General features: G+C 38.6%; 1 protein-coding gene across 1 annotated transcript in view; it reads left to right on the top strand.

The window, feature by feature from the left end:
* Positions 1 to 3,074: 3,074 nt before the first annotated feature.
* Positions 3,075 to 25,554, top strand: part of C9 (complement C9) — a 44,473-nt gene continuing 21,993 nt past the window's right edge. The window contains exons 1-4 of the mRNA XM_049767720.1: positions 3,075 to 3,213; positions 14,202 to 14,301; positions 14,860 to 15,004; positions 15,417 to 15,564. Coding sequence (XP_049623677.1) covers positions 3,137 to 3,213; positions 14,202 to 14,301; positions 14,860 to 15,004; positions 15,417 to 15,564 — 470 coding nt within the window. The 5' untranslated portion in view covers positions 3,075 to 3,136. The remainder of the gene's footprint in view (positions 3,214 to 14,201; positions 14,302 to 14,859; positions 15,005 to 15,416; positions 15,565 to 25,554) is intronic.

Here is a 25,554-nt window from a genome sequence, read left to right as displayed (position 1 = left end):
ACCATTCTGGTCTCCAAGGAGAGAAGTGCTTCTTCAATGCCTGTGATGCTTAATTATCAAGTCAATTTTCACAAATCATACTCCATTAGCATTAATTCTTTTTTTGTGTTTGTGTGTGTGGTTTTTGGGTCACACCCTGCAGTGCTCAGGGGTTACTCCTGGCTGTCTGCTCAGAAATAGCTCCTGGCAGGCACAGGGGACCATATGAGACACCGGGATTTGAACCAACCACCTTAGGTCCTGGATTGGCTGCTTGCAAGGCAAACACTGCTGTGCTATCTCTCAGGGCCCCATTAGCATTAATTCTAAATAGCAGAAGACATAATTCCATTCTTCATGCTTCCAAGTCTTTCCCAGAGGTACCTGGCAGGGTTCAGAGAGGCCCAGTAAAAGTCTACAGTATTGCTCCATGAGATTTGACAGATTCAGACTGCAGTCTCTAGATCCAGTCCACTTGGAGTAAACTACCTTAACCTCCCAAGATGTGTTCTTTGGAGATAAATTAATTCACTGATGTTGTCTTTGTAAGAGTTGCCTTAGACATTCAAATCAACTTGTGATGTGCCAATTCTACATGACCTACACATCCAGATAAATCTATCGTGCTCAAGAATCTTTGAAACTAGACCATTCAGAAGCCTCAAGCTCTCTTCTAAAAAAAATGAGAAAACAAGAAAAGATGGTAAGTCTTATATTTGTGGAAAGGTGAACCAATACCAAAAAAACATATATTTTTAAAACTTTACTTCTTGATTGATTTATTGATTGATTGATTTGGGGGCCACACACAGCAGTGCTCAGGGGTTACTCTGGGCTCTTTACTCAGAAATCTGCACCCCTGGCAGGCTGGGGGACCATATGGGAAGCCAGGAATCAAACCCTTTGGTGTCAGCAGCATGCAAGGCAAATGCCCTACCACTGTGCTATCTCTCTGGCACCTCATATTTTTATTTCTTCATAATACCTTCAGTTTTATCTGTCTTTGACTTGCTACTTTCAAAATTGCTCATTTGTAATTAAGAAATTCTCATGAAGAGTCCTGCAGTCCTGTGCCAGCAAATTAAAATAAAGTTTTATGATGTCAGAGACACGCTTTTTTTTCCAGGTGATCATTCTCAATCTGACCATACATTTCAGTAATGTGGCAGGAGTTAAAGATTGAGGCAGGGTCTCATCCTGACTGCATTAAACTGGAGTCAGAGGGAACATAGGAGAGCACCAATACTTGGTCTAACCATCCCTGGCCAATTTGTCGTGCAGCCTGAATTTCTAGAGCAGCTGTGATATTTACATTTTCCAGTATTTCAAAAAATTACCTTCCTTGACCCACTATCTTAGCAGCAGAAAAATGGCCCAGATCCACAACTGATCTCCAAAAGAAATGATAGCCCCAAATCTTATCTTTTAGACCAGCCCCAATCGACAAATCTGGGGAATCTCGGGCCCAGAGAGATAGCACAGCGGCATTTGCCTTGCAAGCAGCCGATCAGGACCAATGGTGGTTGGTTCGAATCCTGGTGTCCCATAAGGTCCCCCGTGTCTGCCAGGAGCTATTTCTGAGCAGACAGCCAGGAGTAACCCCTGAGCATTGCCGAGTGTGGCCCAAAAACCAAAAAAAAAAAAAAAAAAAAAAAAAAAGCTGGGGAATCTCTCAGGAAGGTGGAGGGCAAATTCCTTTTTCTGCCTGAAGGCACAATAGCCTGAAGCCAGACCTTCAGTCTTAGAAATGGCCCAACTGCACAACTGAACCTCTTCAAATTGCCAAACCACAAATCATCCAGCCTCCCAACTCCTGAACCACACAGTTGCACGACATCTCCAAATTTTGCAGTACTATCAGTCCAGTAGGATCACAGAAAAATCTGATGGGAAAATTGCAGTGAAGACCACCAAGCTCAATGAGTCTAAGCACAAAAGGCTCGACTAGCTCTAACCAGCATGTAAGATTCTCAGGCAGTGATTTTAGTAACATCGTTTTTATATAAAAAGAACTATCAACTTGACTTTATTGATATAAGTTTTGATAATTCCATTTGTCTTTGTGTTGTATGAAGTGATCTGAAATAAATTTATCTGTGCTTGCAAGAGGGGAGGCCGAAGTACCGGTGGAAACCTGGGACATTGGTGGAGGGAAGATCACACTGGTGGTGGGACTGGTCTTGGAACATTTAATGCGTGAATCAACTGTATTATGAACAGCTTTTTAAGTCACAGTGCTATAATAAAAAAATTTTTAAATTACCTTACTCTTTCCATATTCCAGGAATGCATGAAAGGACAAAAAGGAAATATTTTCTGACAAGTTGGAGAAAATTGCTTCATTTCTGAATTTATCTTGTTTCTAGGTAAGTTTAGGAGACAGGGAGAATAATTCATACTGAAGGATATTATAAATACCTTAAGGAGTTATTCTAGATTCTTATCCTATCTTATAACTTTGGAGTTATCCTAGATTTGTTGTTTGGGGGTTTTGGAGGCCACGAATTTACTCTTATCTCTACTCAGGGATCTCTCCCGGTGGTGCTCGAGGGACTATATGCAGTATCAGGAATCAAAGCTGGTAACCTGCATTAAAGATAAATGCTTATCCACTTTACTGTCTCTCTGGCCACATATCCTGGATTCTTTAAAATAATCAGAAAAAGCAAATGTATAAATGTGTTTTACCATTTGTCTTGCCTATGTGAAAATAATGCCCACAGCTCATTTGGAGTTTTGAGCATCTCTTTCTAGGTCTCCTTGTTCAGACAGTTCAGTTTATTTACCATCTTGAATCTGCATCTCTGAGAGTCATCCACAGGCCTCAGCTTACCAAATGACAGGCTTCTTCATTCTCTCACATTCTTCCAAAATGAGAACTCCTGGGATCAAGGATTTGTTCTTTCTTTGTTTTCATTTTAAGCACAGTACTGCAGCTAATTTGAGCCAATGTGAAATTCATAGACTTGTCAATATAAAAGAGAGTAAGCCAAGAAATTGCATAATAGCTCTTCTTTGATTGGGCTTCCTAAAGCTCAAGTTGACAGAAATCCTCATCAAAAGCAAACAGTAATTGTTCACCAGTCCTCTGGCCCCTGACAAATCGTCGCTTGGCCAACTCGGGCCGTTCCACTCTGAGCTGAAAAGCTAGAGCAACATGTCTGCCAGCCAGAGTTTTGCCTTTGCCATTTTCATTTTAGAAATAAGTGTCCTGGCAGCCGATACTACCCCTAGGTGAGTCGCTTTTCTGTTTGTTTCTGGAACTTCACTGTGGGGGGTGATATTTCAAGGTCTGCTTCTTAGGAGAAAATTTGAGTGAACGTTTTAATTCTCTTTGCAATGAAGCCTCAGAATGTAAACTTGGAAGAAGGATAAAAGAAAGTATGAAACATGTCAGTCTTTTCTGAGAAAATCATCTACTCTTTCTTTTAAGAAAAGGTCAAATAAAATTATTTTTTAAAAATAGATTAAATATTTAGACTGAAACATTTCTTATTTATTTTGGTCGGGAATCATATCTAGAAATGCTCAGGAGCTATTTCTGACCCTGTGTATTCTCAGGGAATATACTTGGTGCCAGGGATTGAACAGGGTTGATCACATACAAGACAAGCACTTTATCCCTGGTGTTATCTCTCTAAGTCCTAAAATGTCCTTTAAGTGGTCTAGATTAGGAGATAAAACTAGCTTTTTACAGAGCACTTATGTTAAGCCTGGCTTTTCAATATCTAACATCCGGGAAATTGAAAATTAAGAAAATTAACTTTTCGGTACTCTATTTTAATGTACTGTGTCCTCAACTATTGGCTACATCTCCTTTTGTCCCCAGATCAAACGAAGATGAACCATTTTGCTTTTCATCACTATCCTAAGATGTGTCTAGAAGCACTACTTTGTCCCTATGTTTATGGTTCTATTTCTTCCATTTAAAAATCTTCATGGTGTGGGGTTTGAGGCGAAGATAGGAGAGGGGACATTGGGACAATGCTGACACTCTGGTGGGGGATATTGTGCTGGAATCTTGTATGCACAAAACCAGACACATAATGGTATTGTAAATTATGGTTCCTAAAATTAAATTAAATTTTAAAAAATCCTCAAAGTACAGAACTATTGGCTGTTCTTTCAACAAAATCTCCTTTTTGGGAATCCTAATTGGAAACACAAATTCTAGGTGAGGACCAGCTTTAGAATAAATAAACTAGAGACTTGTGCTGACTCTCATTATCTACAATGTTCCCAGAGTTGGGGAAAACACAAATTCTTATGACATGGTTCCATCATTGGGAGAAATATTCACCCAAACATGAATTATTCCTTTATGCAGAAAACTGAGATCTATACCCAATTCCCCACTAGTCATGTTTACAGTTGGATTAGCCAATTCTCTGTTTTGCAATATAGAGTCTATATCAAGCCCATTTTTCCTTCCTCTCTGCTATAATGGAGGTGAATATTCCCCCCAAAAGATCACCCTTTGTACATTGCTTGTCTCTGTCTAAGAAGAGGAGCTACACAAAAGGCCAACTTCCTGACAAGGCTCTTCCCATCACTTCTTTCTACATTATCCTAAATTGCCTCCCTCAGCTTTCATACATGCAAGCCTACACCTACTCCCCATACTAGTCCACAGAGGAGGTAGATCAGAGATTTTCGATATTTCTACACCTGCAGTTTGCCACCAGTCATGTTGAAGACAATGTGACCTAAGAAACATGGCTCGATTCTGCAAACATTTCCATTTACTGAGCATCAGATGCAGTGGGAACTTGGGAAGGCGGTTACTGAAAATTATTTTAGCCCTCTGTACTTGCTCTGACTCTTTCTTACGTTAAAAAAATAATAATTTAAACAGTCCACATTCCTGGATTGGGATTCCTGCTGATTAAAAATGAGAGGTTGTGGAAAAGGCATCCACCGCTTTGATGCCTGTACCCCCTGGGTCCTGGCCACATTCAGCTGTTTCCGGGAGGACGAGAGCTCCCTGACTTACCCCCCACCCTCAGCTCTGAGCAGCTGTATTACTAAACTGGTTTGGACTTCATGTGCCTGCCAACTTGGGGGTGTGGTGGGAATGAGGTTGTCCTGCTCTGACCACTCCAGATTCTGTCCTTTAATACAAGGTTGGGGTCAAAACAGAATGTTCGGGTTGATCAAGAAGTGAGACACATAGTCCTGCCAAAGAATTGAAGTTCACAAATTATTGTTTAAGTTTCCTTTTTAAACGTAAGCATGATATGTTCAAATGCTGGCAAGGATCAAATTTATTTCTTTTTTTTAATGTTATGGGTTTACCATTTTCTTATATATGTAAGATGGGGGATAGTTTCACTCTTGAATGTATGTATGTAAAACATCACAACTTTGACCAACATTCTAGGACCTCATACTGTAACCCACCCTTCTACCTACTACCTTGCCCTGGCACTGTACATTTCTCAAAGTGTGATTTATATCTGTAATATTTTGTAAGTATTTTTTGCTTACTTCTTGATAAATTGAGGTCATCTGACATTTGCTTTCACCTTCTGTTTGATTTTACACAGCCTAATCACCTTGAGTTCAGTCCATGCTGTCACCAAATAGATTTCATTGTATTTTAATAGCTGAGAGGCTTTGATGGAATTAAGTGCTCTTCTGGAGTGAGGCTCCCTGAGCTCAGGTCAGGGTGCCATTCCTTTCTAACCAACCATGTAATTGGAGCAAATTGTTCAAGCTCTCTGTACCTTGCATTGCCTTCATCTATAAGAGGGTGGTTGTATTAGTTTCTTAGTATTACAAATTGGGGGATTTTAAACAGAAGAAAATGAATGTCTCACAGTTCTGGAATCCAAAGCTGAGGTGTTGGCAGAGCCATACTTCCTCTGAGTCTCTGGGTACGATCAGTCCAAATGTCTGGTAGAGGCCAACTATCCTTGGCATTCCTGGTTGGCTATGAGATTGCACTCATCACCACCTCTGTCATCTTCCATCTCACAGTCAATTTAACATCATCTTCCCTCTGGGTTTATTAGCCTGGATCTAAATGTTCCCCATTTTTTAGGACACCAGTCAGGTTGGATTAAGACTATTCTAATAACTTCATTTTATATCTACAACCTCTGAAAAGTCATATCCTGAAAGAAATGAGCTAGAACTTCATAATTTTGTAGGAACACAGTTAAATCTGTGTCAGTGAAATAATTATATCTATGATTATTTGGTAAACAACAAATCTAATAAGTGTAACATACCACCTTTGCCCTTGCCACCTAGTGGCCCAAAAATATCCAGGGGTTTCTCTTAGCTCTGCACTCAGGAATTACTCCTGGCAGTTCTCAAGGGGACCATATGGGATGCAGGGGATTGAACCCAGGTCAGCCACAATTTTCTAGGCATTCTGGTTTAGAAGAAAAAGGGGTAGGGTCTCACCTAGAGCCTTAGAGCATGTTACCTGGCTACAGGCATTTCATCTTAAGCCACAGCAATAGTACTGCCACCGGAGGGAGCAGCGGAGGTCTGGAGATGACTCATTTCCAAATATAAGTGTACCCCTGAGAAAGATCAGGAAGGGATCTCACCTTTTGTGCCTCTCAAGCAGCAATAAATGTTAAAAATCACTGAGTTAGTCGAAGGTGTTTTCTGGAGACAGGTGCCCTGAGTCTGATTCCAGGGTCCACAACTGACTAGCTAGCAACCCTGGCAAATTCCTTTCTTCCTTTAAACCTGTTCCTCATTTTTAAAATGGGCATAAAAATGTGACCAGCTGTGAGAAATCCCTGAGCTAATAAATACAATGTGCTTAAAAGCAGACTGCCTGAGGGCTCTGTGAATGCAAGTATCATTATTTTTTACTTTTCGTTTATTAAGTAATAAGATATTTATATGGTCCAAGGATCAAAAAATACAAGGGTTACACTTAAGAGTCTTGTTTTCCACACTCATAATTTTCATGATATTTGTGTTTGATGTGAAAAGTATTTGGAGTATTAGTCCACCTCCCACCCTTAAGTTCCTTGATAGTCACCTTTAAAGTTTCTGTGTGTCCTTTCATGATTTTTTAATGTAGATAAAGCAGTTATCTAGAATCAAATTTTTTTTGGTTTTTCGGGCCACAACCATTTGATGCTCAGGGGTTACCCCTGGCTAAGCGCTCAGAAATTGCCCCTGGCTTGGGGGGACCATATGGGACGTATGGGACGCCGGGGATCGAACCGCGGTCCTTCCTTGGCTAGCACTTGCAAGGCAGACACCTTACCTCTAGCGCCACCTCACCGGCCCCTAGAATCAAATCTTGACCTTTTCTTTTACTCACTATCTTGTAAGGCTTTTTTTTTCTCATTTACTCTTTGCAATATGCCTTAGAAACTCTTGTACACTCCTATGGAAAGAACTTCCCTATCCCCCGCCACACACACCCCCTACACACAATTTTCTATTATGTACCTATATAGAATTCAGAGAACCCCTCTCTTATTGTTGAACATAAGGGTTATTTCCAACATTCAGTTCTACAAAGTGTTGCAATGAGGAGCCTTATTTATATGACCTTTTTTGCCAGTGGATAACTGTGTCTCAGGAATTCCCAGAACTGACATTACAGGGTCAAAAGTCACTTTTGTAACTGCTCAAATTTCCCCATGGCCCAGTGGAGTTAGTATTATTGTTTACTCTACCAGCAGAGTATGTGGTGCCTTTCCCCTTAGTCAAACCAGCAGACTTCTAGGCCAAGTTTCTGATAGTTACCAATTTCATAGGTGAGAAATGGTGATTGCAAACATTCTGATTTGCCTATTTCATTGAGTCAGCTCATGAATTATCTCACATGCTTAAACACTATCATATGCATGTATTTGTACTTTTCCCTACCCAGTGCCCTCTTTTCCAAAGTGGGAGATATTGTCCCCTGGAGGGTGTGTGCAGAAATAATGGGGATGTACATAGTAGCCTCAATTGAAGAACTATGGAGAACCTTAATTGGAGGTGCAATTGGAGAACACTTTTGTTTGCCCACTTGGAAGAATGTAGATTTTTTTAGGGGTTCTGAGTGACTTTTTTCCCATGAAAGGAAACAGGCCATGTAAATATAAATACCTTTCCTGGGCATGCTCCTTCACATTCAGTCTCAAGGTATGATTATAACCACATTCAAATTGGATAGGGTACCCACCTCTTCCCTAAGTTCACTGCCCAATTATTTAGTTAATATTTCCTTTTGAAATTCTATTTCTCTCTCCATCTGGAGAAATCATCCATTAATGACTTCATCCTCAAACAGCATCACTCTTCACTAAACTATTCGGAAAAAAATGAGAGAACCAAACTGACTCTTAATATGTTAATTCCACTTGCATAGAATATAAAGTAGTGATAGTATTAAATCTCTCATTTCTGTCATGCATTCATTGTTGTCTACACACACACATACACACACAATGTTCAGTTTGATATCCAGCAGAGCAATATTTTGAAAAACATAAATCTAAGTTGCAGTATCCTAAGCATTAAGTCCTGTTCCAGAGAGTCCCATGAAGCTCAGAACCAAATGTAAACTTCTCACAAGGCTTTAAGGACTGAGCTGTGTCCTGCCCATTTCTCAAAGCATATCTGCCACTCTTCTCTTCACTCAGTCTAATTTGATATACCTGTTATGCCTCCAACATCTTACCTCTAAATTTTTGCACTAATTTCCCCATGACTGAGCATTCTTCTTTTAGAAACTTACAACGCTTCTCTCTAAATACATTCAGGCAGATAGTTAAATATTGTTCCAGTTCTAGTCATTTTTTAATTGCAGAAAACCACTTTCAGTCACTCTATCAACTAAAATAATATCACTTATTTCTTCAATTTCTGAATTTTGGAGAAGACTGGATTCCATTTAACTTTTTAATGGGTCCCACACAAATGCTGTCAGATAGTGAATGAGGTTGGAGCCAACATGATGATATCTTTACTCATCTGCCTTCACCTGAACTGGGAAGACCCAAAAAATTAGAGTTGCAACTGGTTCTCCTTAGGAATATTTCATATCTCTAAATTTATACCACATATTATACTTTTGATTATTCATTTAGTACATCTCACTAGAATGTAGGCCAAGATGGTAAGTCACCTAGTTAATAGAATAATTCCTAACAACAGAGCATACCTATCATAAAGATAGACATATAAGGTTTTCACTAAAACAAGAAATCAAGAAACGTCCTCAAAAAATCAATGTTGAACACGATTTTTATATTATCTTTTGTTTTCATGAATTGCATAAACTAAACAAAGGCACAGAAACATGGATTAAGAATGCAATCCTCCACCACCACCACCACCACTACCACCCACCACCACCACCAAGAAAAGAAAAAAAATAAATGCAATCCTAGTTAGCTTAAATTTTTCCACTCCAAGGAGTCATGTGGTCTTATTTATTGACAAAAAGTATTCATTTCCACAGCAATTGTTTTCCTGCCCAGATTTATGACAAAGTATTCTGGACTATGAGCAGTGTCTGGGGTTGACTTTTTTCCCTAAAATTAGGAACATCTCTTTCTAACAGAGTGTTGAAGTCAGGCATACATCAATGACTCTTCATTTAATGCATTGCTGGCCCAGAGTTAGACCTCCTGCTGTGTTGATATACAACACTTTGGTCTAGAGAATTTGCAGCAGAGATTGGAACATTTTTGGATAGGTTTTTCTTGACAAAGGCACTTCATTTAAGTATCCAGAAAGTGCTTTACAAATACTCCTTCACTAAGCCTAATAGCTCAGTAGAGTAAAAGACAGGTAGGGAGTGTTCTACATACAAAGTCCTTAAGCTAAAAAATAGAAACTGCCTACTTAATCAAGGGGACAGAAATAGATTTGTTGAATTTGAAAGGAGCTAAATTCACTGATCATCTTCCTTAATCTTTGGGTTGTACTTTATTGCACTGTTATATCATGTTATTTTCTCTAATATTTCTAGTAAATATTGCTTTATTTTACTTCAAAGTATCTGGCATACATTTTTAACTTGTCATTTTAGGTAATGGACTCTCTTACAGGACTCCTGGTTTTATAAATGTTGTGGGTAGGCAGTAACTAGGCTTAGAAAAATCATGCCTCAAAGCTTGCCTTATCAAATAAAGAGTTGTACAAATATGATGTAGGTGGCTCAATAGGAAACCATAACCTAGAGAAATATAAACCAATTAGGCACACATTGTTAAAGACTTCCTTTTTTTGCATTTAGAAAACATTAGCAAAGTACCTACTGTGTTTCAGATACTTAACATACAGGCTGAGCAAGATTGAAAATTGTCTTAGTTCACTGATATTTTTGTTTTGTTTTGCTTTGTTTTTAGGGTTAGGGTGATGCTCAGGGCTTACTCGTGGCTTTGTATTCAGGGATAAATCTTGGCAGGCTCAAGGGATCATATGGGGTTTCAGGGACCAAACCCAGGCCAACCGAGTGCAAGGCAATTGACCCACCTACTGTACTATCACTGTGGTCCTTCACTAATATTCTTATCAGTAAATTAAAGAATTCTATTAGTGGGTTCAGAACAACAGCACAGTGGTAAGATTTTGCCTTCTATGTGGCCAACCTGGAACAGACCAGGGTTCAATCCCTGGCATTCCCTGAGCCTGCCAGGAGCTATTTCTGAGTCCAGAGCCGGGATTAACCCCTCAATACTTCCAAGTATGCCCCCAAAAGCTCCTAAAAAGAATTCTATTAGTTGGGGATTGTACTCTATTTTTTATTTTATTTTACTCTTTCGCATGCTATTATATTCTCTATGCCTAGAAAATGCTAAATATTTGATAAATTAATCCTTATATGTAAATAAATAAAATAGAATAAAACAATATAAAGGTGCTTATGATGTGGGAAATAACAGGATATGACAAGAATATTTACATAGAAAAGTAAATAATGGACTGGAGAGAGAACACAAAGGTATTTGCCTTATATTCACATCTACTCCAATTTGATCCCTGGCATTTCATATGGACTAAACACTGCCAGGCATGATCCTTGAGTACAGAGCCAGGAAGAATCCCTGAATACTGCCAGGTTTAGCTCAAAACCAAAAAAAAGAAAAAAAGAATAAATAACATGAAGAGATTAGGGATGATGAATTTTAATGTGATGAAGAAGAAGAAAAAAAATGAGTTGAATAGGGGCCAGAGAGATAGCATGGAGGTAAGGTGTTTGCTTTGCATGCAGAAGATCAGTGGTTTAGAATTCTGGCATCCCTTATGGTCCCCCGAGCCTGCCGGGAGCAATTTCTGAGCATAGAGCCAGGAGTAATCCCTGAGCGCTGCCGGGTGTGACCCCCCCAAAAAAAATTGAGTTGAATAATCTGACAAGATGGGGAAAGATTATTTAGCCTAGGAATTCAAGATTAATGTGGCTGGTATTGGATGAAGTACATAAAGTGGGGGAATTAGGAATGAGATAGGCCAATCAGAATGTTCTCAATTGTGTATATTAGTTTTCTACTACAACTGTAAAAATTTTCTACACATCAGTCATTGAAAACAATGCAAATTTATCTTCCAGATCTACAGGTCAGCAGTCTGAAGATCTCACTGGGGCAAAAATTAAGGCGGGGGCAGCAGGACCATAAATACAAGACTGAACTTTTTAGAAGTTCAGAGGAAAATTAATTTCTTGCCTATTCCAGCTTTTAGTGGCTGCTGCATTCCTTGGCTCCTGGCGTCCTTCCATCTTTAGAGCCAGCAACAGTGGGCGGGAGTCTTTTTTCCATGCTTGGAATTTCTTCTGTTTCTTCATTTTTCACATAATTCTGAAGCATATTTTTACCTTTAAGAACTCAAGTAATTGGAATAGACCCACCTAGATAATGGAATATAATCATCTATAAATAATATCTGTCTGATAGTCTCTTCTGCTGTAGAAGGTAAAATAATCACATATTTGAGTTATTGAGTCAGAGGCATCTTTGGGAATCATTATTCTGCCTATATCTATAAATACTTAAAAATCTGGACTTTATCTTAAGAACAATGGGTGGTTACTAAAAGGTTTCCAGAATGGAATACATATGATCAAGTTTATATTTTCTAAAAATATCTCTAGTCCTTACCATCTAAACTAGAAGGAAATTATTGTCATCTAAGAAAGAGGCAATGTGGGTATGTCAGAGAAATATCTGGAAAACATGAAAGGTTTGCAGATTTGTGAGTCACTTACCATGCTATGATCAACAAATTTAAGTGAGAGATGAACATAGGTAATTCAGGATAACACAAATTACCCTAAAGCCTCTGTTTAGCATGATTGCATAAATTCCTAAGACAATAAATGCAGGAGTAGGAACCGTTTTTGGGAAGACTACATTTGCTTGGGAATGCTACAAATTTCTCAATGGGCCATAAAGGCATCCAAGTGCATAAGCTCAGTTGAGAATAATTTCTAAGTGTTTAAAGTTCAGGAGAGTTGTTTGGACTTAGCCTTATCTCAGATGTCATTAGCATATAATTGGATGCCAAAGCTCTGGGCCAAGTGTAGAGGATAAGAAGAATTCAAAGGATGGGACACTGAGGGAAAACAGCATTTTAGAATCTATTACAGTAAACAGGAAAAATGAGCAGAAGATACAAAAGAAAGAAAAGAAGAATATTATTGATCATTGCAGGGAAGAGAATGTTTTAAACAGTGAGAATGGCCAACCGTTTTGACTGCTGGGAAGATAACAGTAAGGAGTGAAAAGAACCAAATGTAATAATCATTGGCTTGGGGTGAAGACATCAGTTTGTAGCAGAGAGCAGCAAAGTAAGTAAGAAACAAAACAGAGTGCAAACTAATTTTCCCAGAAACATGGCTCAAAAATGAACATATTTAAGACAATGTGTTCATAAAGGGATTTGTAGGGTTGTAAGATTGCAACATATTATGTATATATATACATATATATTCAGAAAATGATTACAGCAGGAAGTATTATTGTGAATAATAGAAGGGACATGGGATGCCAGGAAAAAATGTAAAATTCAGAGAGTTATTTTGTTTGTTCTTTCACTTGCTTATGTATAATTAATGTCAAATATTTTGGGACATGGTATATGACAAATGAAAGAGAAATAGCAGGTACTATTTAATAATGGGAAAGATATTCAATTGGCCTCAAATAGAAGCTGCTAGGAATTGGCTTCTCTTGTCACTGTGTGAGAGAAAAACAATGTTGTAACTGGAATTATCCAATGGTCTATTGAGAGAGAAAGGCCAGTTAAATGACCAAAAAAATACTTCTCAGCATTGACTTTGGAGTGGGAGAGAAGACCAAAAGTGCCAAAATATATGATGTTGAAACTCAAAAAGATGAGAAATAAGTCATGAAGTGGTAATACTTCCAGTAGAAGACATACAAAATGCAGGGGTGGAAAACTTGATTTATGAGGTGATTCTTATAGAAATGGTGGTGCCAGCTGGCTTAATTAAATTTGCAAGAGAGCCAGGCCATTCTGGCTTTGCCAGACTTCGTTGGTGTGGGGGCGGTGTTGGGAAGCAAAGCAAAATAAGATTTCTTTTTTTTTTCTTTTTAAAATTTTAGGTGCTATGCTTTATAATACCATTAATGATAGAACTTCATGCACACAATGTTCAACACACCATCTCCACCAAATGCCCCCAACTATATCTCCCATATATACTATACATAGTATATATTACACTAAATTAAGACTTTAGCATATATATATATACATATATAAACTGTATACCTTACTAAACCCTATACAGTGATGACATCAGTTTGATAGAGCATTTCTTAGACTTGTTACTTTTGACCATTTGTTATTCCCTTACTGTGTTTCTTTACAGCTCACATATGAGTGAAGTCATTCTAGATCTGTCCCTTTCCTCTGTCCTCCACTGACCCTCATACTCTCTCCATTCATCCACATAGCAGCTGAAACAAGATTTCTAACTTTAATTACTTCATAAGCTAGTTCAAATTTTAAAGCCGATTAACGTGAAACACTTAACAAGATTGCTTGCTTGTTTTTCCCATCAGCACCATTGTTCTCAGACTGAAAAATAAACAATGTAATTTGGGACTTGAGCAATAACAAAGATAAGCTGTTAAAAAATACAAAATGGTATGTGATCAAGTATCAAATGAGAACTAGAGTAAAAGAATTAGTACTATGATTTGGAAGAGGCAAAGTTTGTGAAGACATTTTGAAAGCAAGTGCATAAAATTGTCATCAGAGGTTGACATGTTTTACTCTTTTAGTTATGCCACAGAAGGAAACAGCGGCACTCCAGTGCCCATAAATTGCATAATGAGCCCCTGGAGCGCATGGTCAGAATGCAACCCTTGCCTCAAACAAATGGTAAGCATTCCTCACCCCTGAGTCCCCAAAAAGAAACTCTAATGCCAGTATCGAGAAAAATGATCATGAGATAGGAAGCAACCCAACTAAGTTCTAAATTGAGAAAACAAGAATAACAGATATCTCAATGAATATGCTAAAAAAAAACCTGAAAAATCTAAATGCCACACTGTCTACTAATACATGAGTGTCATGGGAGCATATTTTTGAAGTAAAAATAGGTTTTATTTGGAGGTTCTGAGGAAGAGAAAAAAGAGGAAAAGAAAGAGAAAGAGAATAAAGTACCCAAGAGAGGGCCAATATACATCCCAGCATAAAAGGATAAAAGGATAAATATCAAGAGGGGAGATGTGGGTAGCATGTGTGTGCAGGCACTGTATGTGGGGGCTGAAACATACATGTGCCAATTATGGGAGCATATTGTGTCTAAGTGGCTTCCCAGCTTTTTATATACTTTCTGCATTGACTTAAGGTTTGGAGGATTGCAATAGTGTCGATACAGTTTGGGATCTTGCTGCATGGCATTAATATATCTAATACTTTCACTAATTTGTACAGTTTCGTTCACGGAGCATTGAGGCCTTTGGACAATTTAATGGGCAAAGGTGTCTTGATGCCGTGGGAGACAGAAAGCAATGTGTACCCACTCGGGCCTGTGAAGAGGAAGAGGAAGATTGTGGGAATGACTTCAAGTGCAATACAGGTAATCCTTATGCTTTCTTTCATTGTGGGCAAGTGTGAGCACTGTGTGAAAAGAAACCTGCTGCAAAGATACACACACTATTTCCAAGATTTCAGAGTGAAAAGGAAGAGCTGGAGAAATAATAATATTGGATACAATCTGACTTCCTTCCTGGCTGCTGACCCAATCCATTCTCTGGCACTGCTTGTGGTCCCCCAACCATGGCCAAGAGTAACCCCTGATTACTGATGGATATCCCCCCCCCCCAAGACCCACCACCAAATGTAAAAGGCTTCCCTGTTTACTCTATTCTCTACAAAGAAGTTGAATGTATATGTTCTCTCACTGCAGAATCAAATTGTGATTGAGTATTTCAGAAAGAAAGAGACTGCTGGATATGAGACACACATTTTTTTCTTGATTGTGATTGCAGGCAGGTGTATAAAGAAGCGCCTTCTGTGTAATGACGACAATGACTGTGGAGATTTTTCAGATGAAGATGATTGTGAAAAGGATCCTCGGCCCCCCTGCCGTGGCAAGATAGTGGAAGAGTCAGAGCTGGCAAGGACAGCAGGCTTTGGGTCTGTAGTCCACTTGACTGATTCTATTTTCCTTGAGCAGGGAGTTCGGGAGGGGGTCACATCTGGTGGTGCTCAGGGCTGACTCCTATCTCTGCATTCAGGAGTCAATCCTGATGGTGCTCAAGGAACAATATTGGGTTCCAGGAATCAAACCTAGATCAGCCCGGTGCAGGATAAATGCCCAACCTGCTATGTTATCACTCTGGCCTCACCACTTGAACATTGCAAGGAGAAGACACTTAAAAAGGACCTCCAACTCCCCCTGCCTTGTCAGCAGGGTAGAGTATGTGAGCTGATACAAAGAGTAGCTTCTGGGTCTGTTTTGTTTGAATTGCCTTTGAGCTTGAAAGGTAAGTGCTGAATAAGTATTTTGGGAGTGTGGGCAAACAGTGTGGTATAGATGACCTCACTTGGACAATCGAGATGTGATTTTTACTTTCAATATCATCTCATTTACTAAATTCTGGAAAACCATCACAATGTTGGTGTGACTCATTAACATTTGAAATGGAGTTGCCAGAAGTAGTTCTAAGAATTTGGTTAAATATTTGAATTTCCATTGAAATGTCTCTTGCATTTATACCTGGTCATTAGTCCTCAAGAGATTCCAGCATTCTGGGATTCACCCATATAAAATAGAATATAATTCTGATGCCAGATGTCAATGAATTGAAATGTTGGCTCTGCTGAGTACCAAATTTTCCCTTGTTTACCATAAAACCCTAGGTAGCCAGAACAGGTGAACATAAATGAGACATCTCAAGTCATTTAAAGCTCAGGGTTGTATAGAGACTATTTTCAGAGATCTGTACTTTTGGAGTTAGGAAGATAACTTAAGACTGAAGTGCTATTTTGTTCTGTTTCATAGACAGGGAATTTTCTAGGGATATATATATATCAGAGTCCCACCAGTTATTCTCTCTCTCTCTCTCTCTCTCTCTCTCTCTCTCTCTCTCTCTCTCTCTCTCTCATATTTTTGTTTACTTGCTTGTTTGTTTCGGGACCACACCCTGCTATGGTAAGGGCTTGCTTACTCCTGGTTCTATACTCAGAAATTACTCCTATCAGGGCTCAATTGACTATATGAGGTTCTGGGAATCAAACTCAGGTCAGCTGAGTGCAATGTAAGCACCTTATGCATCGTTGACTATTGGTCTGGCCCTTTCTGAGATGTTTCCTATAAAGATACTTGGGTGGGGGCTGGAGTGATAGCACAGTTTGATAGCACTATTTGCCTAGCATGTTGCCAATCCGGGATGGACCCAGGTTCAATCTGCAGCATCCCATATAGGCCCCCAAGCCTACCAAGAGCGATTTCTAAGTGTGGAGCCAGGAATAACCCCCGAGAGTCACTGAGTATGGCCAAAAAACAAACAAACAAACAAACAAACAAAAAAGGTACTTGGATGAATTTGTTGGCAGATTATTACCTCTAGAAACAATACTATTTCCTCGTCCAGTGTTCAATTCCTGGCAATGCAATGTGCTCTTTATCTTTATAATCTCAGTGTATGATTCTTGGTTAGTATTGGTAGATAAATAAGTATATGAATGTTTTAACTTATAAAAATAACAGTTTTCTAAAATACTGTCAACTGGCATCAGATTGGACAAAAACTAAGAATCTGGAAACAATTTCAGACCCAGGGCTATTGATTTGAAAATAGGGAGAAAGAGAAGAAAGTAGGTGGGCTGAAATAAAGGGAAGAGCAAAGGTCTGAAGAGACTAAGGTTATAGTTCCCGACCAGAAGTAGTTTCCACCCAGCGTAATCACTCAGTTGGTGATTTCTGGAGAGGGTTTTGGTGGTTATAATTATAGGGGTGAAGTGTAGAGGCTCAGAGAAGTAGGAATACAACTGATACCGATTGGGGCAAAGACTCTGAATGATGTGTCCTCTTTATTTCTTGGAGCAAAGTTTTATAGTTTTCTTTGTATAAGTCCTTCATGTTTTTAGTCAAGTTGATACCAAGATATTTGAGTTTGTGTGGCACTATTGTGAATGGGGTTATTTTTTTAATGTCCATTTCTTCCTTAGTACTATTGGTGTATAGAAAGGCCATAGATTTTGTCTGTTAATTTTGTAGCCTGCCACCTTGCTATATGAGTCTATTGTTTCTAGAAGCTTTTTGGTAGAGTCTTTAGGGTTTTCTAAGTAGAGTATCATGTCATCTTCAATAAGCAAGAGTTTGACTTCTTCCTTTACTATTTGGATTCCCTTAATATCTTTTTCTTGCCTGATCGCTATAGCAAGGACTTCCAGTGCTATGTTAAATAGGAGTGTTGAGAGAGAACAGCCTTGCCTTGTGCCAGAATTAAGAGGGAAGACTTTTAGTTTTTCTACATTGAGGATAATATTTGCCACTGGCTTGTGGTAGATGGCCTTAACTATATTGAGAAAGGTTCCTTTCATTCCCATCTTGCTGAGAGTTGTGATCAAGAATGGGTGTTGGACCTTATCAAATGCTTTCTCTGAATCTATTGATATGATCATGTGATTTTTATTTTTCTTCTTGTTGATGTTGTGTATTATGTTGATAGATTTACGGATGTTAAACCATCCTTGCATTCCTGGGATGAAACCTACTTACGCATAGTGGATGATCTTCTTAATGAGGCATTGAATCCTATTTGCCAGGATTTTGTTGAGGATCTTTGCATCTGCATTCATCAGCGATATTGGTCTGTAATTTTCTTTTTTCATAGCATCTCTGTCTGGTTTAGGTATCAAGGTGATGTTGGCTTCATAAAAGCTATTTGGAAGTGTTTCTGTTTTTTTGATTTCATGAGTCTTGCCAGGATTGGTAGTAGTTCCTTTTGGAAAGTTTGAAAGAATTCATTAGTGAATCCATTGGGCCTGGGCTTTTGTGTTTGGGCAGACATTGGATTACTGTTTTAATTTCATCAATAGTGATGAGGGTGTTTATATATACTACATCCTCTTCATTCAACTGTGGAAGATTATAAGAGTCCAAGAATTTATCTATTTTTTCCAGGTTCTCATTGTTAGTGGCATAGAGTTTCTCAAAGTAGATTCTAATTACCCTTTGAATCTCTGCCATATCAGTAGTGATCTCTCCTTTTTCATTCCTAATACAAGTTATCAAGTTTCTCTCTCTTTCTTTGTTAGTTTTGCCAGTGGTCTATCAATCTTGTTTATTTTTTCAAAGAACCAACTTCTGCTTTCGTTGATCTTTCGGATTGTTTTTTGGGTTTCCACTTCATTGATTTCTGCTCTCAGCTTTGTTATTTCCTTCTGTCTCCCTATTTTTGGGTCCTTTTGTTGAGCACTTTCTAATTCTATGAGTTGCGTCATTAAGCTATTCAGGTATGCCCCTTCTTCCTTCCTGATGTGTGCTTGCAAAGCTATAAAATTTCTTCTCAGTACTGCTTTTGCTGTGTCCCACAAGTTCTGATAGTTTGTGTCTTTATTTTAAATTGTTTCCAGGGAAGTTTTGATTTCCTCTTTGATTTCATCTCAGACCCACTGGTTATTAAGTATGAGGCTGTTTAACTTCCAGGTGTTAAAGTTTTTTCTGTGTCCCTTTAGAATTCACATATAATTTCAGAGCCTTGTGGTCAGCGAAGGTAGTAGCCTTCAAGATTTCTATCCTCTTGATATTATGGAGGTATGTTTTATGTGCCAGCATGTAGTCTATCCTGGTGAATGTCCCATGTACATTGGAGAAGAATGTGTATTCAGGTTTCTGGGGATGGAGTGTTCTATATATATCTACTAGGCCTCTTTCTTCCATTTCTCTCCTTAGGTTTAGTATATTCTTGTTTGGTTTCAGTCTGGTTGACCTATCCAGTGTTGACAAAGCCATGTTGAGGTCCCCCATAATTATTGTGTTGTTACTCATATTGTTTTTCAGATTTGTCAACAATTGTATTAAATATTTTGCTGGCCCCTCATTCAGTGCATATATGTTTAGGAGAGTTATTTCTTCCTGCTCTACATACCCCTTGATAAATATAAAATGTCCATCTTTGTCCCTTACAACCTTCCTGAGTATAAAGTTTGCATTATCTGATATTAGTATGGCCACTCCAGCTTTTTTATGGGTGTTGTTTGCTTGGATAATTTTCCTCCAGCCTTTTATTTTGAGTCTATGTTTGTTCTGAATATTCAGATGCATTTCTTGTATGCAGCAGAAGGTTGGATTGAGTTTTCTGATTCATTTAGCCACTCTGTGTCTCTTAACTGGTGCATTTAGTCCACTGACATTGAGAGAAAGAATTGTCTTGGAATTTAATGCCATCTTTATATCGAAATTTGGTGTGTCTTTTGGTCAGTCTTGTCTTAAATTAGGTCTTTCAGTTTTTCTCTTAAGACTGGTTTTGAGTCTGTAAAGTTTCTGAGCTGTTTTTTGTCTGTGAAACCATGTATTCTTCCATCAAACCAGAAAGTGAGTTTTGCTGGGTACAGTATTCTAGGTGAAGCATTCATTTCATTGAGTTTTGTCACTATGTCCCACCACTGCTTTCTGGCTTTGAGTGTTTCTGGTGACAGGTCTGCTGTAAATCTCAAGGATGCTCCCTTGAATGTAATTTCCCTTTTTGATCTTGCCGTTTTCAGAATTCTGTCTCTATCTGTGGGATTCGTCATTGTGACTAGGATGTGTCTTGGGGTGTTTTTTATGGGGTCTCTTTTAGTTGGTACTCTTCGGGCATGCAGGATTTGATCGCATATATTCTTTAGCTCTGGGAGTTTCTCTTTAGTGATGTTCTTGACCATTGATTCTTCCTGGAAATTTTCTTCCTGGGTTTCTGGGACTCCAATGATTCTTAAGTTGTTTCTGTTGATCTTATCATAAACTTCTATTTTCATCTGTTTCCATTCTTTGACTAATTTATCCATTGTCTGTTAATTTGCTTTAAGTTTTTTTTCCAATCGCTCCTGCTATATGAAGCTGTTATTTATCTCATCTTCCACAGCACCAATTCTATTCTCAGCTTCTGTTACCCTGGTGTAGAGCTTACCCATTTTGTCATTCAGTTCGTTTACTGAGTTTTTCAGGCATGTTATTTGACCTGTTATTTCAGTTTGGAGTTTTGTGATTTCTGTCTTCATACTTTCTTGGTGTTCAACTAGATCCATGGTTTCTTTGAGTTCTTTGAGCATCTTCCATATTGCTTGTCTAAACTCCTTATCTGAGGGATTGATTAGTTGGTTGGTCATTTTCTGGTCATCAGAACTGTCATCTTCATTCTCAATGTCTGATGCTGGCCTGCGTTGTTTCCCCATTGTTACACTTGTATTGTGGGTTTTTCTATGTGTTGTGGTGGTATTCATTGGCTAAATGATATACGTGGACATGCTCCTCTGGCTCTGCCCTTTATGGGTGGGTTGACTTGCCTCCAAAGAAGGGGTGTCCTCCGTGGATGAAGCCTCACGCAGGATCAAATCTTAGGCCCAAGCATACAACAGAGAAGACATTCTGGGGAGAAATGCTAGGCTTCAGTAATCCAGCACAGCTCTTAGTGTGATTTTTTTCTTCTTGTTTCAATGGTGTTCTTTCCTTAGAATGTGTGCACGGCCGCATAGTGAAGTGGAGCAGCCGTGCTCTGCTGGAGCCTCTTTTTGGCCCACTCCCAAGAGGTTCAGGCAACAGGACAAGAGACAGACACACACAGGCAGCATTCACAATTTCTCATGGTCAGGCCCCACTGGGCAGGCGTAGTTTTGTAGATTTTCCCAGCCTGACATCACAAACAGGGGACCTGACTTCTGCAAAGTACGGTTTATTGCTGGTTTTCACATTATGAAGCAGTTCCTTGGTGTTCCTGTCCTTGAATGAGCCTCTGGGAGAGCAAGCTTTCTGGAGCCTCTTTACAGCCCACTCCCAAGAGGCTCAGGCGACAGGACAGGAGACAGACACATACAGGCAGCACTCACCGGGAAAGATGTCTTATGCCCAACTTTTGACCCACTTAATTGAAAATAATCATCCTAATGTATTGGTTTTATTTGTTCAGAAAAATGTATTAGTTAGAATCGTTTGTGAGAACATATCATAATGTTCATAATGTCCAGGACTCTTGAAATCCCTCATCCTTTCCAAAGACAGGATGGGTTTAGAGAATTTGCTAAGCTGAGCCCTCAGGAAGAGGGAAAGTGGGTTAAGCACAGTGAAGGAGGAACAGTCAGCTGGATTGAGTGGAAATTGAAGTAGATTCTGATAGAATTAATCCATCAACATTTTATTAAATTCCCCATTAAATGAATAATAATCCATTTCTACTTTTTAATGAAGTTTTCTGACAACTTTCATTTGCATGTTTTGGCCCTTTCTATGCGCATTTTACAATTATATTTATAGTCCTTCTTTATAGGAGCTCACAAGAACCTGTAAAATTTTTTATGGCCAGGGATGTTTTTGTTGTACAGGCAAAAACTAAATGAAAGAAATAAGACCTTGGCACATTAATTTCTAGCAGTACTAAAGCCCACATTTATTTAACTAAATTAAGCTTTTCTTTTTCCACTAGCACAACTTATCTTTCTCTCTTACCTATATCACTTACCCCATATTAATGCAGACCCCATAAATCAATATCATAACTTCAAAACAATAGAGGAGACTCCTATTTATTATTCAAATAATGGATTTAAGAGCATAGGAGGCTTTATTATATAGAAAGCATTCTTTAGTACCACAAATATTACATATTTATGTACTGTACATCTTCATCACTAAGAGATCAAGGACCTATATTGAAGTAGAAGTTATAAAGTTGCACACCCTCCTAGGAATATATCCTAGGAATACAAAAATACAATACAAAAATCCCTTTCTCACACCTATATTCATTGCAGAGCTATTTACAATAGTCACATTTTGGAAACAACCAAGATGCCCTTCAACAGATGAGTGGCTACAGAAACTGTGGTACATATATACAATGCAATATTATGCAGCTGTCAAGAGAGATGAAATTTTCCTATAATGGATGTACATGGAATCTATTATGCTGAGTGAAATAAGTCAGAGGGAGAGAGATAGGTGCAGAATAGTTTCACTCATCTATGGTTTTTAAGAAAAATAAAAGACATGTTTTCTTTTTTTGGGGGGGGGGCCACACCCGGTGACGCTCAGGGGTTACTCCTGGCTATGCGCTCAGAAGTCACTCCTGGCTTGGGGGACCATATGGGATGCCAGGAGATCGAACCGCGGTCCGTCCTAGGCTAGCGCAGGCAAGGCAGGCACCTTACCTCTAGACCGCCCGGCCCCAAGACATGTTTTCAATAATCCTCAGAGACAAAGAAAGGAGGACTAAAAGGTCCAGCTCACAACATGAAGCTCAACACAAAGAGTGATGAGTGCAGTTAGAGAAATAACTACATTAGAACTATCATAACAATGTGAATGAAGGAAGAAAGTAGAAAGCCTGTCTAGAGTACAGGTGGGGGTGGTGTGGGGAGGATGGAGATTCAGGACATTGGTGGTGGGAATGTTGCACTGGTGAAGGGGGTGTTATTTACATGACTGAAACCCTATTACAATCATGTTTGTAGTCAAGGTGTTTAAATAAAGATATTAATTTAAAAAAGTTATTGAGTTGCATCCTAATTACAGCAACATCCTAAAAACTGCTTCTACAAAATTTAGTCTGTCATACCTCCATAGTCACATGCAGATTCTCTTAAATATAAAAGTCGCAAGCACTTCTGGTCATTAAATTAAGCTCTTTTCCATTTGACTTACTCTGTCATTTAAATTTTTACCTCAGATTTTTCAATTGTCTTATAAATGTTTCAATTACTTATGCTGTAGATTCTGAGAATCTCCAGGAGTGGTTAGGGAAATCCTCAACCCATCTTGCATTCATTGAAAAAGCTTAAATGCAAACCAGCTGCAATGGTGTACACTCTGCAGGGAATGCCCTGCTGTGTGATTGAAGCATAACTCCACTTCTGTGGCAGCAGCTTTATCTTCCATTCACCTGGTAAATTGGAAGTGTCTGTGGGTTCTAGATGCAGGTGTAAAAACATGCATCACTGTGTTTTGCCAAAGAACACATGCTTTTTATTTCCCAAGTGATGACATTCCATCCATGAGAAGTTTTCAAGTTTCTTGGATCAAAAAGGGGAAAAAAATTGGCTCATTCTAGACTAGACTGGCTGTCTCTCTAGTAGTGGAACCAAGTCAAAATTCTGAAACATTTCTTCCTTACTGTGCTTAGACTGTGGATCAATTGCATTGTAACTTTCCAGATAGATTCAGCCAACAGGTCAATTTGCTGTTCTGCAAAATAAGAACTGTCAAACTGGGATTTTTTCAAAAAAAGTTTCCTGTAGGGAATTGGCAAGTTTTAAAATTATAGCTAGTATGACTATTCCATCACCAAATTAACAGTAAATCCTTAATAGCAATGTATATAATTTTAACAAAACCTATGAGCCTGATGGCTTCATGGCATTCAAGTTTTGAAGCCCATTTTCCTTTCTTAATTATTCCTTATGTTCATTCAACTCCCACTCTTTAAGAGTATACCCTTCACCCATCTCGCCATCTTCACTCCATCTTCACTCATCTTCACTCCATTTCATTCACTGGAATTCCAAATGTTGGTACACAATTATACTCTAACACTCGTACTTAAAGCAGTCTCCAACTTTTTACCAACCATATTGAAGGATTTCCTAATCAATTGTGATAGAAGACTATAAAAAACTTTTTGTTTGTTTGGGGGCCATGCCCGATAGCTCTAAATGGTTACTCATAGTTCTGAGCTCAGAAATCACTCCTGGCACTGTTAAGGAACCATATGGAGTGCCAGGGATCAAACCCAAGTCAGCCACAAGCAAGGCTAATGCCCTACCCACTGAGTTATCGCTCCAGCCCTTAAAATCCTTCAGTAGGTGGCTGTCTTTTGATATGAAACTCAGATCAAAGAATAGAGTAATATCACTATAAAAATTATTTTATTTTGGGGGGCCAGAGACATAGCATGGAGATAAGGCACTTGCCTTGCAACCAGAAAGTCGGTGTTTCAAATCCTGGCATCCCATGTGATCCCCTGAGCCTGTCTGGGGCGATTTTTGAGCGTAGAGCCAGGAGTAGTCCCTGAGCACTGCCGGTGTGACCCAAAAACCAAAAAAACAAATGAACAACAACAAAAAGAAACACTTTAAAATTATTTTATTTTTATATATTTATTTATGTCAATGAAATGTCTAGAAAAATGAGAAACAGGAATAAAATTAATGCCAAGTACTACATCTCTCTAGCAACAAGTAATACTCTTCAATAGATATAGGGACTAATCAATTAATTAAAAAGAAATTTAACTCATTTTACTGTGAGATATCTGTATAATACATTTTACTTAGAGTAACTACAGTACAGTGTTTTATGTAACTCTGGTGACTCCGAACATAACCAATCTGGCTGTATCAAGCTCTGCTAAGTTTGGTCCCTATACCTACCAAATACTAATTCAAAAACTCTTTTGGTCACCATGGTAGAGCAATCTTTTCCTCTTGTAAATTTGGTACTCATGTGACACACCTGTATTTTCCCCTGGACATTTTTTTTTACTTGGTGTTTGTTTATCTAGCTCCCTAACTTGAATCTAATTATATCTCCATTCTTTAAAAATCAGCTTCACAAGAATGAACTTCTTCTTTCTCATATTATTTTTAAACCTATGAATCAAATTTTACATTCCTGAAGCTAAACAAAATTCTTGATTCTGAATCAAAAGTTGCCAAATAAAAACATTTTTTGCAAGAAAAAATGTAGAACTTTTGAAAATGCCTTGCAGGAATGCTGAAATGTTTGTATTTCTCTTGGTAAGTATTAAAAAATAATATAAACTTAGAGGAATGTGGTTCTTGATAAATTGTCAGACTGATAAAGGAAAGGGCTGAAGTGTAGCGAGAATGGGAAGGAAAAGAGCCCCAGATTTATTCATATTGAAAATTGGGTGCATATGTTGTTATGCTGCCCCCTTGAGATGCTGTGTTCCCAGGTTACAGTGGTTG

This window comes from Suncus etruscus, chromosome 2, assembly GCF_024139225.1.
Source record: "Suncus etruscus isolate mSunEtr1 chromosome 2, mSunEtr1.pri.cur, whole genome shotgun sequence".
NCBI classification, from domain to species: Eukaryota; Metazoa; Chordata; class Mammalia; order Eulipotyphla; family Soricidae; genus Suncus; species Suncus etruscus.
The sequence above is the reverse complement of the archived record's forward strand: the minus strand, read 5'-3'. Positions and strand labels throughout refer to the sequence as shown.